The sequence below is a fragment of the Sorex fumeus genome, unplaced genomic scaffold (assembly GCF_029834395.1).
Source record: "Sorex fumeus unplaced genomic scaffold, SorFum_2.1 ptg000063l, whole genome shotgun sequence".
Taxonomy (NCBI): Eukaryota; Metazoa; Chordata; class Mammalia; order Eulipotyphla; family Soricidae; genus Sorex; species Sorex fumeus.
In genome coordinates this window covers 61,301,320-61,316,703 of record NW_026606120.1, presented here as the reverse complement: position 1 = coordinate 61,316,703, position 15,384 = coordinate 61,301,320, and the positions used below count along the sequence as shown (strand labels likewise).

General features: G+C 38.8%; 2 protein-coding genes across 2 annotated transcripts in view; both read right to left on the bottom strand.

Annotated features, from left to right (window-relative positions):
• Positions 1 to 15,384, bottom strand: part of SUPT4H1 (SPT4 homolog, DSIF elongation factor subunit) — a 133,531-nt gene that overhangs the window by 105,500 nt on the left and 12,647 nt on the right. The window lies entirely within an intron of this gene.
• Positions 1 to 15,384, bottom strand: part of HSF5 (heat shock transcription factor 5) — a 49,248-nt gene that overhangs the window by 21,243 nt on the left and 12,621 nt on the right. Inside the window, exons 3-5 of the mRNA XM_056127756.1 lie at positions 10,985 to 11,082; positions 6,886 to 7,407; positions 4,407 to 4,584 (exon numbers count right to left, since the gene is read on the bottom strand). Coding sequence (XP_055983731.1) covers positions 4,407 to 4,584; positions 6,886 to 7,407; positions 10,985 to 11,082 — 798 coding nt within the window. The remainder of the gene's footprint in view (positions 1 to 4,406; positions 4,585 to 6,885; positions 7,408 to 10,984; positions 11,083 to 15,384) is intronic.

Sequence of the window (15,384 nt, the reverse complement as noted above, 5' to 3'; positions counted from 1 at the left end):
TTTTTTATGTAGGAGTACTGCTATTTATTCAGCCACTGATTAGCTGACTGAATTGTATATGAACTCCACCTTACTTTTTTCTTTCATTTTTTATAATTTAATTTATTGAATCACTGTGAGAGCAGTTACAAAGCTTTCGGCTCTAAGTCTCAGTCATACAATGAAACACCTGTACCTTCACCAGTGCCCATTCTCCACCTCCCAACAACCCCAGTATATCCCCATCTCACACCCTCCCCCTACCTGTGGGGCAGATGATTTCCACATTACTCTCTCTCTACTTTGATCACACCCCCTGGGAACTCAAAAGGATTAAAGACCTTAATGTGAAACCCTAAACTATGAAACTCCTACAAGAACTGAAAATACACCAGGACTTTGATCTTGTCAATGGTTTCTTGGATACGATAAAAAAAAAATCACAAATGAAAAACAAAAAACTTTTATGACATAATCAGTACAATGATTATGAGTAAAATATTAGCTATATTATTAATCTGTAAGCTTGAATGTTACTTATCCGCTACAATCTATCTTTACAGATCTTTAAAATGATGAGAAAACCAGTTTCCTCAGGCTTTCTGTATGGTAAGACCACAGGTCTTCATAGGCCAGGTGATGCAGCTCAGGCAGGGGCAGACTGCATGCAAGGCCATGCGTTTGATCCCCAACACCATCAAAAGAGAAAACAAAAGGTACGTAGCAATGTTTTCTTTCCTTTTCTAAATTACCTTCAAAGATTATGCAATTGTTTAAACAGTCTTCAATGACAAGAAATAGTAATCTTTCATCTGGATTGTGCCATATAAGCCACCAAAAGTTACAGTGCAAACTAAATTGAATGTCTAAAGTGAGTGATTAAGACAGGTTTTGTTTGTTCTGGAGCCACATGGAAATGCTCAGGGGTTACTCCTGGCTCTGCACTCAGGAACTACTCCTGGCAATGCTCAGGAGATCATCTGGGATACTGGGAATCAAACCCAGGTCAGCCACATGCAGAAAAAGCACCCTACCTGCTGTATTATCTCTCCAGCTCTGGTTAAGACTGTTTTAAATAAAGTGTTTTTGTAGAAGGAATTCTATGACTTGAACAATAGCTATTCTTTGTTAATAGTAATAAAATCACTATTAGTTTACTTTTTACAGTGATTCTCAGAGAAGTTATCAATATTTTTCAAAATTTTATAGGTAAGACGTTCTGATTCTACCCAAATTTCCTACCTCTAATAAGCACTTAGTTTAAGGATACTAAAGTTGTGCAGCAAAGACTTTGATGACTTATTTATTGGAACATATGTTGATATATTATCCAACCAAACATGTTTTACTAGGTGTCATTATTTTCTTAAGAAAATTACTTTGGGGGGTATGGTGCCGCCAGCAGGTCAATCTGTACCTGTGAGGCGAGTGCACCAGCAGCATGATGGCGCCTTCAGACTTCCAGATACCCCAAAATTGCTACTGTGCCTTTGGCCAGACCCCAAAAACTTGAGGCAAAGTTTACCAAGAAAGTAAACAGCCAAAAGTTAGGTATGTGGGAAACACACCCACAAACCACCTCAGCTGTATAATTGGAGGCACGGCCTCTCTGGTTCCTGATTGAACTGCATAATGGCCATGATCCCAGAGACTCAGAAACAAATCTCAAAAGCCAGCGGCTATTGGCAGAAATGCGTCCAGTCCCTGCAGTAGGTTACCAGTGCTGGGCCAACCCAGGTGGGAATAGGTTTTGTGCCTTGGCCTGTTCCCCCTGGCAGCCCGGTGGCCGCCATCCTCCAGAGGCCACTGGACAGTCAGGTTTGGGCCCGCAGTGACGAGACACACAGGGCCTTACAGGATGGGGGTGGAAGCAGTCCTGTACTCCTCACCCCAACGAGACCCCAAGTCATCACCCACAAACGGCCTCTCTGACTCCTGATCAAGCTGCTTAATGGCCATGATCCCAGAAACTCAGGAGCAAATCTCAGAACCCAGCAGGTTTTGGCAGAAATTCCTGAGATAGAGCCATCACGCATCATGCAGCCCCCCCAAATTTGGCAGATTTCTGCCAAAACCCCTCCAGATTTAAGAGTTAAAATTTCGGAATTTCAAAATCATGCGGCCATTATTGCAGCCATACAACATTATATGTTGTTCATAACCAGCAATAGAGAGCAAATTGTCTACTGTTGCCTTTTCAGCAGATCTGAGTGTTGGGGTGGGATCCCAAATAATGATGGTGGGTCTGGTGTCAAAATATTGAATGTGATCAAAGTAGAGAGAGAGTAATGTGGAAATCATCTGCCCCATGGGTAGGGGAGGGTGTGGGATGGGGGTGTGCTGGGGTTGTTGAAGGTGGAGAATGGGCACTGGTGGAGGTATGGGTGTTTCATTGTATGACCGAGACTTGAACCCAAAAGCTTTGTGGCTGCTCTCACGGTGATTCAATAAATAAAATTATATATATAAAAAAAGAAAATTACTTTGGATCCAGAGAGATGGTGAATGCAGGCTTTGCATGCCAGAGGCCCAAGTTTGATCCCTGGCACTGCATGGTGTTCTTCAAGCACTGTTTGGTTCCCCAAGTATCACCAGGAACCAGCCCCAAGCACACAGTCAGGAGTAGAGCCATCACGCATCATGCAGCCCCCCCAAAAAATATTTTGTCTTTCTCTGAAAATAGTAGAATGAACAATATGTGCCTAAAAGAATAACTTCTACAAATCAAAAGGAAAATAATGTGATACACAATCATACTTTACAATATCTTTATGATGTGCTCAAGATAATGTCTTTAATGTTTATCTGATTTTTTTTGCATGCCTCAATCTTAGGGCATTCCTTCTTGTTTGATAGCCTGTTATTAAGAGAAGAAGTGTATTAAGGGCAGAGAAATAGTACAAAGGGTAGGGCACTTGTCTTGCACCTGGATGACCTAGGTTCAATCCCTGGTGCCCTGACCCCATCCTAATGGTGGAATGCAAGGAGGGAGGGAAAGGGAGAGGGAGATAGGGGGAGGGAAGGGAGGAGAGAGTGAGAGAGAGAGAGTGAGAGATAGCAAGTACATCTCTAATTATAAACTCTTTGGAGACAAATAGCAGGGTTAAGGTGATTGCAGGTGGACAATCCAGGTTGGATCCGTAGCACCACATGGTCCCCTGGAACAACCCTAAGGCACAGAACCACAGAACCAGGAGTGATTCCCATGTCTGAGTGTGGCCCAAACTTTCCCCTCAAAAAATAAAATTACTACAAAGTCTTTGGCATCTGAAGATAGTTATTAAATCGCCCTTCCATCTTTGCCTTCTCTTAAGTAATGCAAATTCCTCAGCTGGTATTGAAATATGTTCTATTTTACTCTAAGTAAAAATTGTTACATCCAGTAAGATTCAAAGGCAGCTGCATTATTTCAGGAAGGCCTGGCTGTCAAGATCTCTGGACCCTAGCATATGGGGGCAGACAGAGTCTCTTCCCTAACAAAGGCCCAGCTTTCCACCCACCCACATCCAGCATCCCCCATTGCCAGAGAAATGACCCAGCTTCACGACTGATCTCAAAAAGGCCAGAGTCACCTGCAGTTGATCATCCCAGCTCCAAAACCCCTGGAAACAACAGCCAAATATGTGGCTGCACAACACCTTCAAACTTCACAGAGCTCACAACCCAGGAAAAACAAAAACATTAGATGGGGAAATAGAGTGGAAGCCCACTAACTCAATGACAAAAAACAGTAACACAGAAGGCCCAACTCACACCTAGCATCTCAGTAAATCCTCAGGTCATGACTTTAGCAACACCATTACAAAATACATGTTAGTAACTAAGCAGCATAAAGTTAATTAATTAGTGTCTACTAAGGGAGCAGGCTTGGAGGGTGGGTGGGAAACTAGAGATATTGGTGAAGGAAAGGGCACATTGGTGGGACTGGTGTTGAAATACTGAACACCTGAAACAACTGTATTGTGAACAACTGCGCAAATCATGGTGTTTAAATATAATTTTAAAAGATCTTTATTTTTTTAGATTTATTTTTATTTTTTATTTTTTTTATTTTTTGCTTTTTGGGTCACACCCACCGATGCTCAGGGGTTACTCCTGGCTCTGTACTCAGGAATTATCCCTGGCAGTGCTGGGGACCATATGGTATGCTGGGAATCAAACCCGGTCAGCCGCGTGCAAGGCAAATGCCCTACCCGCTGTGCTATCACTCCAACCCCTATATTTGTTTTTTATATCCAATATTAGAAAAATAATTTCTCTACCTTACAAAAATAATTAAGAAAAAAGGGTAAAACTACAGTTATCTAAAAAGCAATGTGATAATAATTACAAATGATGAAGATAGTTAAGACCTATAAAAGCTCATTCATATACTAATTCTACACTGTGGTTCTACTCCCAGCATTCCAGAGCTCAAGAATTCTTACCAGGAGACTTTCCTTGCTGTGAGTTGCTTCTTCGCTCTCTGTTTCTGGCTGGAGTGGATAAACTTGTGTCTTTATTAGGTTTGCTAGCAGGCCCCATTTCTGAAATAAGGTATCCCATCTGTTCTGAAGGCAAGATATTTTCAGGTGGATTGGACGGGCATTTTATACTGGCATCCACCTAAAATATTAAACCCACACATTATTATGAATTATCCCAAAATCTCTACTGGAAGTTATAAAGGAGTTCTATTACAAAAACATGATCAAATAAACAAGCTTGTTAAGTTTTTCATCTTTCTGATTAATACTATCTTTGATTTTGTTAAGCTGATCTGAGCATTGAGTAAAAAGCATATTTCCCTACATACAAACCATTCTATAGAAGGGGCTAAAACACTTACCTTTAGTCAGAGGAAGATTCACCACAGAGCTTACTGATTTCTCTAGTATACACATAAATTCACAATTGGTGACCACTACTATTTTTTTCCCATATAGAACACTACTATACTTTACTATTCCTTCCATCAGATTTTCCCTCCTATAAGTGATACTAGAAAGTCCAGAGGAATAATCCTGTTGAATGGTGCCAGGTGGGCTATGGAAACTTTGTTCTGCTGAGTATTCTTTGTCCAAATAAGGCCCTCAAAACTGCATAAGCTTCAGGCCTAATAAAATCTTGGTTGCTAGACTACTTATTAGATAGGAGTCTTTCTTGGATTTCCTGTTTCCTTTGAAATGTCCAATACCTTCAACAGGTGACAGATTTCTGAAATACTCTATCAACTGTCAACTGTCCTCCTGTTGTTCATCGATTTGCTTGAGCGATGTAACGTCTCCATTGTGGGACTTATTGTTACTGTGTTTGGCATATCGAATACGTCACGGGTAGTTTGCTAGGCTTTGCCGTGCGGGCGAGATACTCTCAGTAGCTTGCCGGGTTCTCCGAGAGAGGCGGAGGAATCGAACTCAGGTCAGCTGGGTTGGCTGCGTGCAAGGCAAATGCCCTACCCACTGTGCTATCTCTCCAGCCCATTTCTTTATAAATTTATTTTAAAATAATTAAAATATTTTAAATATCATTTTAAAAGAATAAAATTCCACTAGAAATATAAAACATAACCGAGTTATGATGCTAAATATTTCTTAAAGAAAATTTACTGTGTGAATGCAATTTAAGGTACAAAATTTAAATCTGACAAAGAAGTAATAAAAACAAATTTTGTGCTCTTGCCACAAGAACATTTGAAATACAGTAAGTCTATTTTTTAATTTACTGAATTTACAATATTATTTTGATGTATAATTAATACATTGTTTTCCAACAGTTAAACTTTTAAAAGTAAGTTGACAAAAACCTTAAGACATCTGGTTCTAAAATTAGAGCTAATGGCCAGATCGACAGTATAGCAGGTAAGGTGCTAGCCTCAAACACAGCTGACCCAGATTCGATCCCCAGTATCCCATATAGTCCCTGAAGCACAGCCAGGAGTTTGTCCTGAGTACTGCCAGATGTGGCCCAAAAGGCAGGGGAAAAAAACAACACATGTATCAGACTGTAGCACTGTAGCACTGTCCTCCCATTGTTCATGGATTTGCTCCAGTGGGCAACAGTAACGTCTCCATTGTGAGACTTATTGTTACGGTTTTTTTTTTTTTTTGGCATATCGAATATGCCATGAGGAGCTTGCCAGACTCTGCCGTGCAGGCGGGATACTCTCGGCAGCCTGCCAGGCTCTCCAAGAGGGACAGAGGAATTGAACCCAGATCGGCCATGTGCAAGGCAAATGCCCTACCTGCTGTGCTATCGCTCCAGCCCAATATTTAAAAAATTGTAAGTAGAAAAATACTTAATACATAGGCAGTAATTTGAATAAATATTTTCATTATTTTAGAAGCACTTTTATTTAGAAGCAAAGTTTAGTCTTTTTCTGGCCTTAAACTGAATGTAAATATGTAAAAAAAATTAGCCTCTCCCTTCAAACCAGAGTTCTGTGTTAGGAATGCAAATATCAGTTAAAAAAATTCATGCACAGTATGCTAATGAGTCAAATTAGAATTCAATAACACTGGAAGAAAGTATTTAAAAACCTCCAGTCACCTTCCTACCTTCATGCGACAGAAGGCTAGAGAAGTCCTGGTATATCTGATATTATTATATACACTATCCCTTCTTTGCGGCATTATTTTATCAGACAGGCTCCACCAGTCCATTCAGATATGGGAAGGAAGTCAAGTGATGCTTTCAAACTAATTTTCCATCACAACGACTTCAGACCACATGGAAGGAAGATGCCTGGAAGTTAAGGTTGCCTCTTTCTGAATCTTTCAGGCAGTACCATGGGGAGAGGATCCTTTTGCAACGCTTAACTGGCACTGATCCCAAATAAAATCTCATCAAACTCTTCCCGATGGTGGTCTTTAGCAAGAAGCATGAGGGACTGTGGGATTTATTCAGGTTTTTATTTTGTTCCCTTACCTGGTGTGTGCTGAATGGCAGCCCTTCCTGCACATAAACTACTGATGATGGAGATGGATTATGACTTAGCTGCTCCTTCAGTTTGACATGAGCTTGTTGGAGAGCAGCAGATTCCTGCACTGCAGTATTTTCAACAGGCTGAGCTGTGTGGATGGCATAGATGTACTCAGGTGACTGTGGTAGAGAGCAGGTAATTGCTTGTTCTGTTCCAACCACAAAAGATGTAATATCTGAGCCTACAGGAGTAAGTGGCTCCAGCTGGCTAGCCTGACTCGTGGCAGATGGGTTGTTGCTGTTTGAATTAGCTAGGATGTGTTGGCCTCTGTTAGACTGAGATGTTGGACACTGATTTTCGACAGGCTCCACCTTTACCATCTCCAATTTAGGGGAGGAATGCAACTCATCTACTATCTGAAAAACAGCCTCTAGGTTTACTTCTGTCTTTTTATTTTCATCAGTAGCACTGCAAGGCCAATTAGAAGGCAGAAATTCAACTGGATAGGAGGATTGCATTGGAGGATTCTGAGAAGAGAGAAAACAGGACTGTTTGGATAGAAAATCAAATAAGATTAAGGAGGAAAGCAATAACACTTAAGGCTGATGAATGCTAAATATAAACAGATTAAACTTAAAGTTCATCAAGAAGATGGGAATGCCAGATTTTTCAGCAACGGTGGCTTCAATTATACTGCTGGCATTTACTTAGCAGCTATTATATGTCAAAACCACTGTGTTGTTTAACACTGGAATAGACCAATGACTATAGACTCAAAGAATACAAAAATCAAAGGCTCTATTACCCAAATACTTATTTGCTGAAAAATGTCAATATACCAAAAATTTCCCATTAATTTTGACAAATACATCACTCATAGGGTGAGGCAGATAACTTAAAGGACTGGAGTACATGCTTTGTAAGTAGGAGGCTGGTTCTATCCCTCGATCCCCAGAGTTAAATGTTCCCCAAGCACCAGACTGGGAGGAGTTCCAATGCACCACTGGGTGTGGTCCAAAACAAAAATAATAATGATAACTAATTAAAAACAAACAAAAATATCACTTGTATTTTTCACATACTATTTAATAGTGTAATGAGGTAATTTCAGACACAGGATGCGCACAAGTTCACCAATTATTCTATAGATTCTGGGAAAGGTATGGATAGTCTGTTCCAAATGATCCGGGTAAAAATATGTGTAACAACAAATATCTTTTGTTCCTGAGATTATTTTTCAACAAATTAAAAGTAGCTGTCATTTTTAGACCGATACCTTAAAGATGTATAGATTAGGTTTCCTTTTACATGTCTGATGATGATCTAAAGCTATGAACATAAATCACTTATTAAATATGTAAAAAGTTAATTTTGCCAAATGCAAAGTTTTGCAAAGAGTATGCATTTAACAAATATAACACATTATAAACACAAAATACATGTTTATAATCTGAGATGATTATGATTAAACCTGTTATGATTAAAATAGCCCCTGGGCTGGAGAGCGAGTACAGGAGGTAAGATGCTTCTTTTGCATCGTCAACCCCAATTCAATTCCCAGAACTGCCGATGGTCCCCTGAGTACTGCCAAGTCACTCCTGAGCACAGAGTCAAAAATAACCCATGAACACCACCGGGTGTGGCACAAAAATGGAAAATTAAATAAAAATAAAACATGCCATAGGTTAATGTTATAAGACACAATAATGATTCTTAATGACTTGAATATCACCAATGCTAAATAATGGAAATTTAAATGGCATGAACATCAAGCTAGTTTACTTGAGCCAACAGTATAACTGAGTTATTACTATATGCCAAGCAAAGTGCATACTACATGCAAAGTATTATATGTCCCTTTTAATAACATTTAATTCTTTTTTGCTTTTTGGGTCACACCTGGCGATACACATGGGTTACTCCTGGCTTTGCACTCAGGGATTACTCCTGGAGGTACTCGGGGGACCATATGGGATGCTGGGAATTGAACCCGGGTCGGCCACATGCAAGACAAAATGCCCTACTTGCTGTACTATTGCTCCAGCCCCATAACATTTAATTCTTACAATAAGTCTGTGAAATGTGATTGTTTCCATTTCCAAATGACAAAAAAAAAGGTTCAGTAAAATTTTGCAAGTTATGTAAAACCACGATGAAATAACTTGAGGGAGCCCGATTTCAAATGCAGGTTCCATGACTCAAGAGCTCTTGCTCTTAACCTATACCATTACACTCACCATTACCATACTCTCACAAATATCGACAAGCCAAATAAACTAACATTTATTTCCAGGATGGCCTCTAAAACTTTCCCTTTTATTCCTTTCCCTTTTATTCTATTAAAAAAATTTATGTGGCACTGGATTAGTACAGCAAGTAAGGGCTTTTACCTTGCACAGGTTCGAACCCCAGCATTCCATTTGGTCCCCTGGGCACTGCCAAGATTGATTTCTGTGTGCAGAGTCAGGAGTAAGTCCTGAGTATTGCCAGGTGTGGCCCCCAAACCAAAAATAAACAAAATTTAAATGAAAAAAATTATATCTACTGATCTGTATTTTCTTATAGCAAACATCTATTATCTTTATATTGAGATTTTTTTTAAATATTTAAAATGGTTTATTTAAATATAAATACAGGTCTGGAGTGATAGTACAGCAGGTAGGGCACCTGCCTTGCACACAGTCAAACTGGATCTGAACTTTGGAATTCCATGAGTGATCCTTAAGTGCAGAGACAAGACTAAGCACTAAATTATAAAGACAAAAGTGGTATCACAGTATCTTTAGTGTGTATCTATGTATCAGGGAAATGTCTGGGTCATTAAATATAACGAGTGCATTTAATTCATGAGACTGTGATATATAGATATATGTAGATATACACATGTGTGTGTGTGTGTTCTTCTAGTGAAGATGACTAGACTTAAATACCATCGCCCAATATTATCTGACATTCAAAATGTCCAACTAGGTACAAGAATGTGGTTTGGTTGTAGAGAGTCTGTCTTGCATGTATGAGGCCCTGGATTTGATCTCTAGCATTGAAAAAATAAAGGTCTAAGTAGGGGTCAAGGAGATTCCTGGCACCCCATGCCCCCACTGACGGGAACAGCTAGACATAGCCCTAGGAGCCCCCAGCACACTGGATCTAAGAAGCACCTCATTGCTAGGCCATGAACGAAACTCCAGCATTGCGGTTGATGGAATGACTCTGGGTAACCCAAACAGTGCTTGGAAAACCCTCCCAGGATCAAAAATGTCCAATGAAGTTCCCTTGCTCTCAATACATATTTTTCAAACAACAAAAGGATTATAATTTAACTTCCCACGTAGAAGTTATAGAAAAGTAAAGGAATGTTCTTTTTAGTATTGGACTGACACTCACTAGCTATTTTCTTACAAATGGAAGCTCTCTCAGCTAGATAATATCAAAGACAAACACAAAATCCAATCTACGGCAATTATATCACAAAATACAAAACATGGATTTAATCTTATTTGACAAAAAGCAATTTAAAATATTTAAATCAAAGCACCTATTTTTAATAAATGATAAGATAATTAAAGGACATTGTTTACAACATGGGATCTAAATTTAGGTGAAGGGGACCATCACTTCAGTTTCTGAATTTTGACATCATCCTTCCTTCCTCCTTAAAAAAAAAAGACGGACCATATTAGAAGAATCTTTCATTTGGTAACATAAATACTTGTAGAGTTTATCTAGTATTGATTCTACCATGTAAGAGTCTACAACAGCATTGTTCAAATTAATTTTCAACAATGATGAAAATATTCTCTCCCTACAGAGATTTTGGGTGGCCACTGGACTGTTAGCTGAGCGCTTGAAAAGTGGCTAGTGTGACTGAGAGATGAACTTAATTAAAGTTAAAGAGCCCCATATGGCTAGTGGCTCCAATAGTAGACAGCACAGAAATAAATTCTCAAACATCTTTTATATTTTTTAATTGAATAAAATTCAGGCCACAATCACAACTTACGCTGGCTTCTCATAAAGATAAGTGTACACTCGAAAATTCCATTAGTCCAATAATAGCTCATATAAAGCACAGAGTATGTCTGTCTACTGTTCCACAAATCTTACCTGGAAGTAGTTGCAGTGAGCATAGGAGGAGGCAGTGGGAGTGACACAACTACTTAGAGCATCCATGTGGGTAGGAGGAGAACAGCATTGTAGCACAGCTGGAACAAATCCAAAGACAGACATAGCATCAACTAAAAGAAGCCTCCTGCAGCACTCAACGTGTTTCCCTCCTTCAACTTGGAACGGAGAAATCCCACAAGTTTCCCCTCATGGCTATAATAAACTTGCATTTTGTCCAATTAGGTATTGTCATTTGTTGAAAACAGAGAAACTACTTTTAGAAGGTCATGTTTACTTTTATAAATTATTTCTTTAGCACCCACACATTTTTCTATAATCAAACACATATTCTTATTGAAATTAATTCCATTTTGTTGAAAGATAAAAGCATTTGGAATACTAAAATCAATCATTTAATTGTCACAACCATTTGAGAGAGGAGGTGTTTTAAGGGATAAAATAAATAAACTCTCCAAATATTACTAAAGTTAAACATCCAGTGAATCTGTGCAAAAACAAAACACTTTAATCATTGAGATAGGTGGGCCAGGAACTTGGAACTCAGAGCCATACTGCATGGCTTCAGAGGCCAGCTCTAAACTGTTGGCAATCTGTGTAAAATTGAGCATGATTAGTATCTCTGAGGCTTAGTTCTTGCATCCCATTAAAATAAGAATAACAGTAGTGAATAGTACTCATCTAAGATAACCGTTGTGAGGAATGAGTTAATCTGCAAAAAGCACTGAGAAAATTACTAGCATATACGTAATCAATAAACATCAGCTTATTATTTTCACTGATGAAAGAAACTTTCCAAATTTTCCCTTTATAGGTAGAAAACCATGAAAAGACTGAGCTCTATGCACTGGGACAATTATACTTACAGATGCAGTCTACTATTAGGTTGAATCTCCTCTTTCCCAGAGTGAGACTCTCTAGAACGAATGAGAACCAGTTAAGACAGCACACTTTTGGATTAAACAGAGGATGACATTTGCACCAACCATGTTCCAGGCACAGAACTAGGTGCTGTACGTATATTATGTAATGTAAATGATTCAATCCAAATGATGAACTGTATGAGATACCCAAGACAAATCGATGAACAGCGGGAGGTCTGTGACCCAAGCACAAAAATTTGTAAATCTACAACTGTACCTCATGGTGTTTCACTAATAAAAAAAATAATAAAAATAAAATAAATAAAACAGGAGTATACATAGAATATGCATCAATTTTCACATAAAAGAAAAATGTTAAATGATTGGCAGAAGTAGTTTAGCTATAAATATAATGGTTGACAGTTTCTGAATAACATCATTTTAGTAAGTCCAGTGATTTAAAAGCTGACGCTGCTCTGCAGGAGAGCCTTACATAGGTGAGGCCCTGGGTTTGATTCCTAGCACTGGGGGCAAAAAGGAGAAAAAAAAAATACATACACACACACACACACATACACACACAATATAAAAGTTTGAATTTTAATTTTATTCCCATGGGTACTTGAATGTATAAATATCCAAATAATTAAGTTAAATTTAAAAATCAAAACACCAAGGAATGGTCTGAAGGATTTGCCAAATCAAATCTCCAGGAAAAAAATGGTAATTTTTTCCCTAGAATTTTAAGTTAAAGAAAACCTAGCCCCCTAGTGGCAGGAAAATAAAACTCAATTAGGCGATTAGGAGCTAGAACTTTTCTTCACGTATAGGTGTGTGTGTGCTCGCTCGCACTCTCTCTCTCTCCCTCTCTATATAAATACATTTATTTATAAATATATATATATATGTGTGTGTGTTATGTGTGTGTTTCCCGCCCCTTGCAATGGAGGAGGGAAGTAGTCATTCAGGAGGAGGAAAGGGTGCTGAAAAAGGTGGTGGAGTATTATGCATGAAATCCCATCGGTAACAGTATTGCAAACCAGGTTGCTAAAATTTATTTTTTAAAACAGTGCCTTCCAGGTGCTGTAGGGAAGGAGGGGAGGGAGTTTGCCTTGCACGCAGCTGACCCGGGTTCAATCCCTGGCATCCTATATGGTCCCCCGAGAACCACCAAGAGTAATTCCTGAGTGCAGAGCCAGGAGTAACCCCTGAGCATTGCCGGATGTGACCCCAAAGAGAGAGAAAGAAAAGAAAGAAAGGAAAGGAAGGGAAGGGAGAGAGGGAGGGAGGGAGGGAGGGAGGGAGGGAGGAAAGAAGGGAAGGAAAAAGAAAGGGAAGGAAGGAGGGAAAGAAAGAAAAAAAGAAAGAGACGAGGTAGTGAGGGAGGGAAGGAAAGAAAGAAAGAAAGAAAGAAAGAAAGAAAGAAAGAAAGAAAGAAAGAAAGAAAGAAAGAAAGAGAGAGAGAGGTAGAGAGATGCCTGCCACAAAGGCAGGTCAAGAATGGGAGGGAGGGGAGGGGACTGGAGCAATAGCACAGCGGGTAGGAGGGCGTTTGCCTTGCACGCAGCTGACCTAGGTTCGATTCCCAGCTTCCCATATGGTCCCCCAAGCACCGCCAGGAGTAATTCCTGAGTGCATGAACCAGGAGTAAGTCCTGTGCATCACCGGGTGTGACCCAAAAAGAAAGAAAAAGAAGAATGGGAGGGAAACTCGAGATCAACAGAGCAAAGTGGACACTGGTGAAGGAATTGGTGTTGGAACAGTTTATGCTTGAAACCTGATCATGTATAACTTTGTAATTCATTATGATTAAATTTAAAAGAAAAAGCGTTGGGGGGAAGCACCATGAAAGTGTTTCCTTACAAATAAATCAATTAAAGTTATTACCTTAATTTTTCTAATTGGTATGTTCTAATTTTTTTACATTTCAACAGTTGTTATAGTATGCTTAAAATATGCCATTGAATAACAAACTAAAACACATAGTGGAGAGTATATTGGTACACAGCCAATTTAGTATCTACCTAAGGAAGCAAAATCATGAATATCTCTAAAGCAGCCAGAAACAAAACAAGAGTAGAGGTACCTGCGTGAAGAAAAAGAGCTGAACTGAAAATTCTCAATGGCTATTTTCTTACCAACATAGTTCTACTTTGTACAGCCAACAAAACTGAAAAAGCACAACAATTTTATTGAATTTGAAAACCTAGCTAACAGAAATGTAACTTGTGCTTAATACAAATTGCTTGCATTATAATGTACTGTAAAAACACTAATATTTATAAAACTCAGTTTTTTTGCTATAAGATGTCCAAAAACACTTATTTGCATAAAGACTTTCTAGTGTCTTCTTGAAGGTAGTGTTATTTCTCTTAAGGCACAGAACTGCATATAGAATGAAAAATTAAAAGAATGAAAAGAATTATATTTCAAACATAAGATGATCAGATTAGAAAAAACAAATCTAGATATACTTTATCCTGTGGAGAGAATTCAACTATGCAATTTAAAATGTTATATATTAGAATTTGTATACTGTCAGTAGTGAGATTTCCAAAATAAATGCTAAAAAATTAAAGCATACAAACAGTGCATCTAATTTTTGCCTTTTTGGGCCATACCCAGCAAAGTACAGGGGTTTCTCCTGGCTCTGCACTCAGGAATTACTGGCAGTGCTTGGGGACTATATGGGACACTGGGGATCGAACCCAGGTCATCCATGTGCAAGACAAATGCCCTACCTACTGTACTATCGTTTCAGCACAGAGTGCATCTAATTTTAAGATAAATTGCTCTATCAGTTTAAACTCCAACATCTCATTTGTGGGGAGGTGAATAAAGGATATTCTTACACCTGGAAGAAGTGAAAAATCAGACACACACTCCAACAGTGTGTGTCTGATTTTTCATGTACACCCCCACTTTTTAAAGAATGCTTAAAAAAAATTTTGGCCATATCCAGCAGAACTCAAGGCTTTGTTCCTGACTCTGGTGCTCGGGGCCATGTGAGGTGCAGACACACTGACACTCTGCCCTCTGTACCATCTCTCCAGCCCTTCACACACTCATGCTGACAGCATCATCAAAGAGTAAAATGCAACCTAATGTCTACAATGGGAGAATGGGTAAATAATATACAAGGGGATATTTCTGAAATTAAAAAGGAAAGTTTGATACATGCTACAATATCAGCGAATCTTGAGAATACTGTGCTTGGCAAAATAAGTCAAAAGGACAAATATAGTGTGATTTCTCATCTTTTTTAAAAAAGTTTTATAGTTTTCTAAAGTTGTCATATTCATAGAGAGAAAATAATAAAATGGTGGCTTCCACAGGAAAAGGAGGAAAAGTACAAAGTTAATGGTTAATGAGAACTGTCTTTCAGTTGGGCAAAATGAAAAAAGATGTAGAGATGGATGGTAGGGATGATAGTATTAAAATGCCATTAAAGTGCACATTTTAAAAAATGATTAACCCCAAGTCATTGCCCACGAACGGCCTCTCTGGCTCCTGATCAAG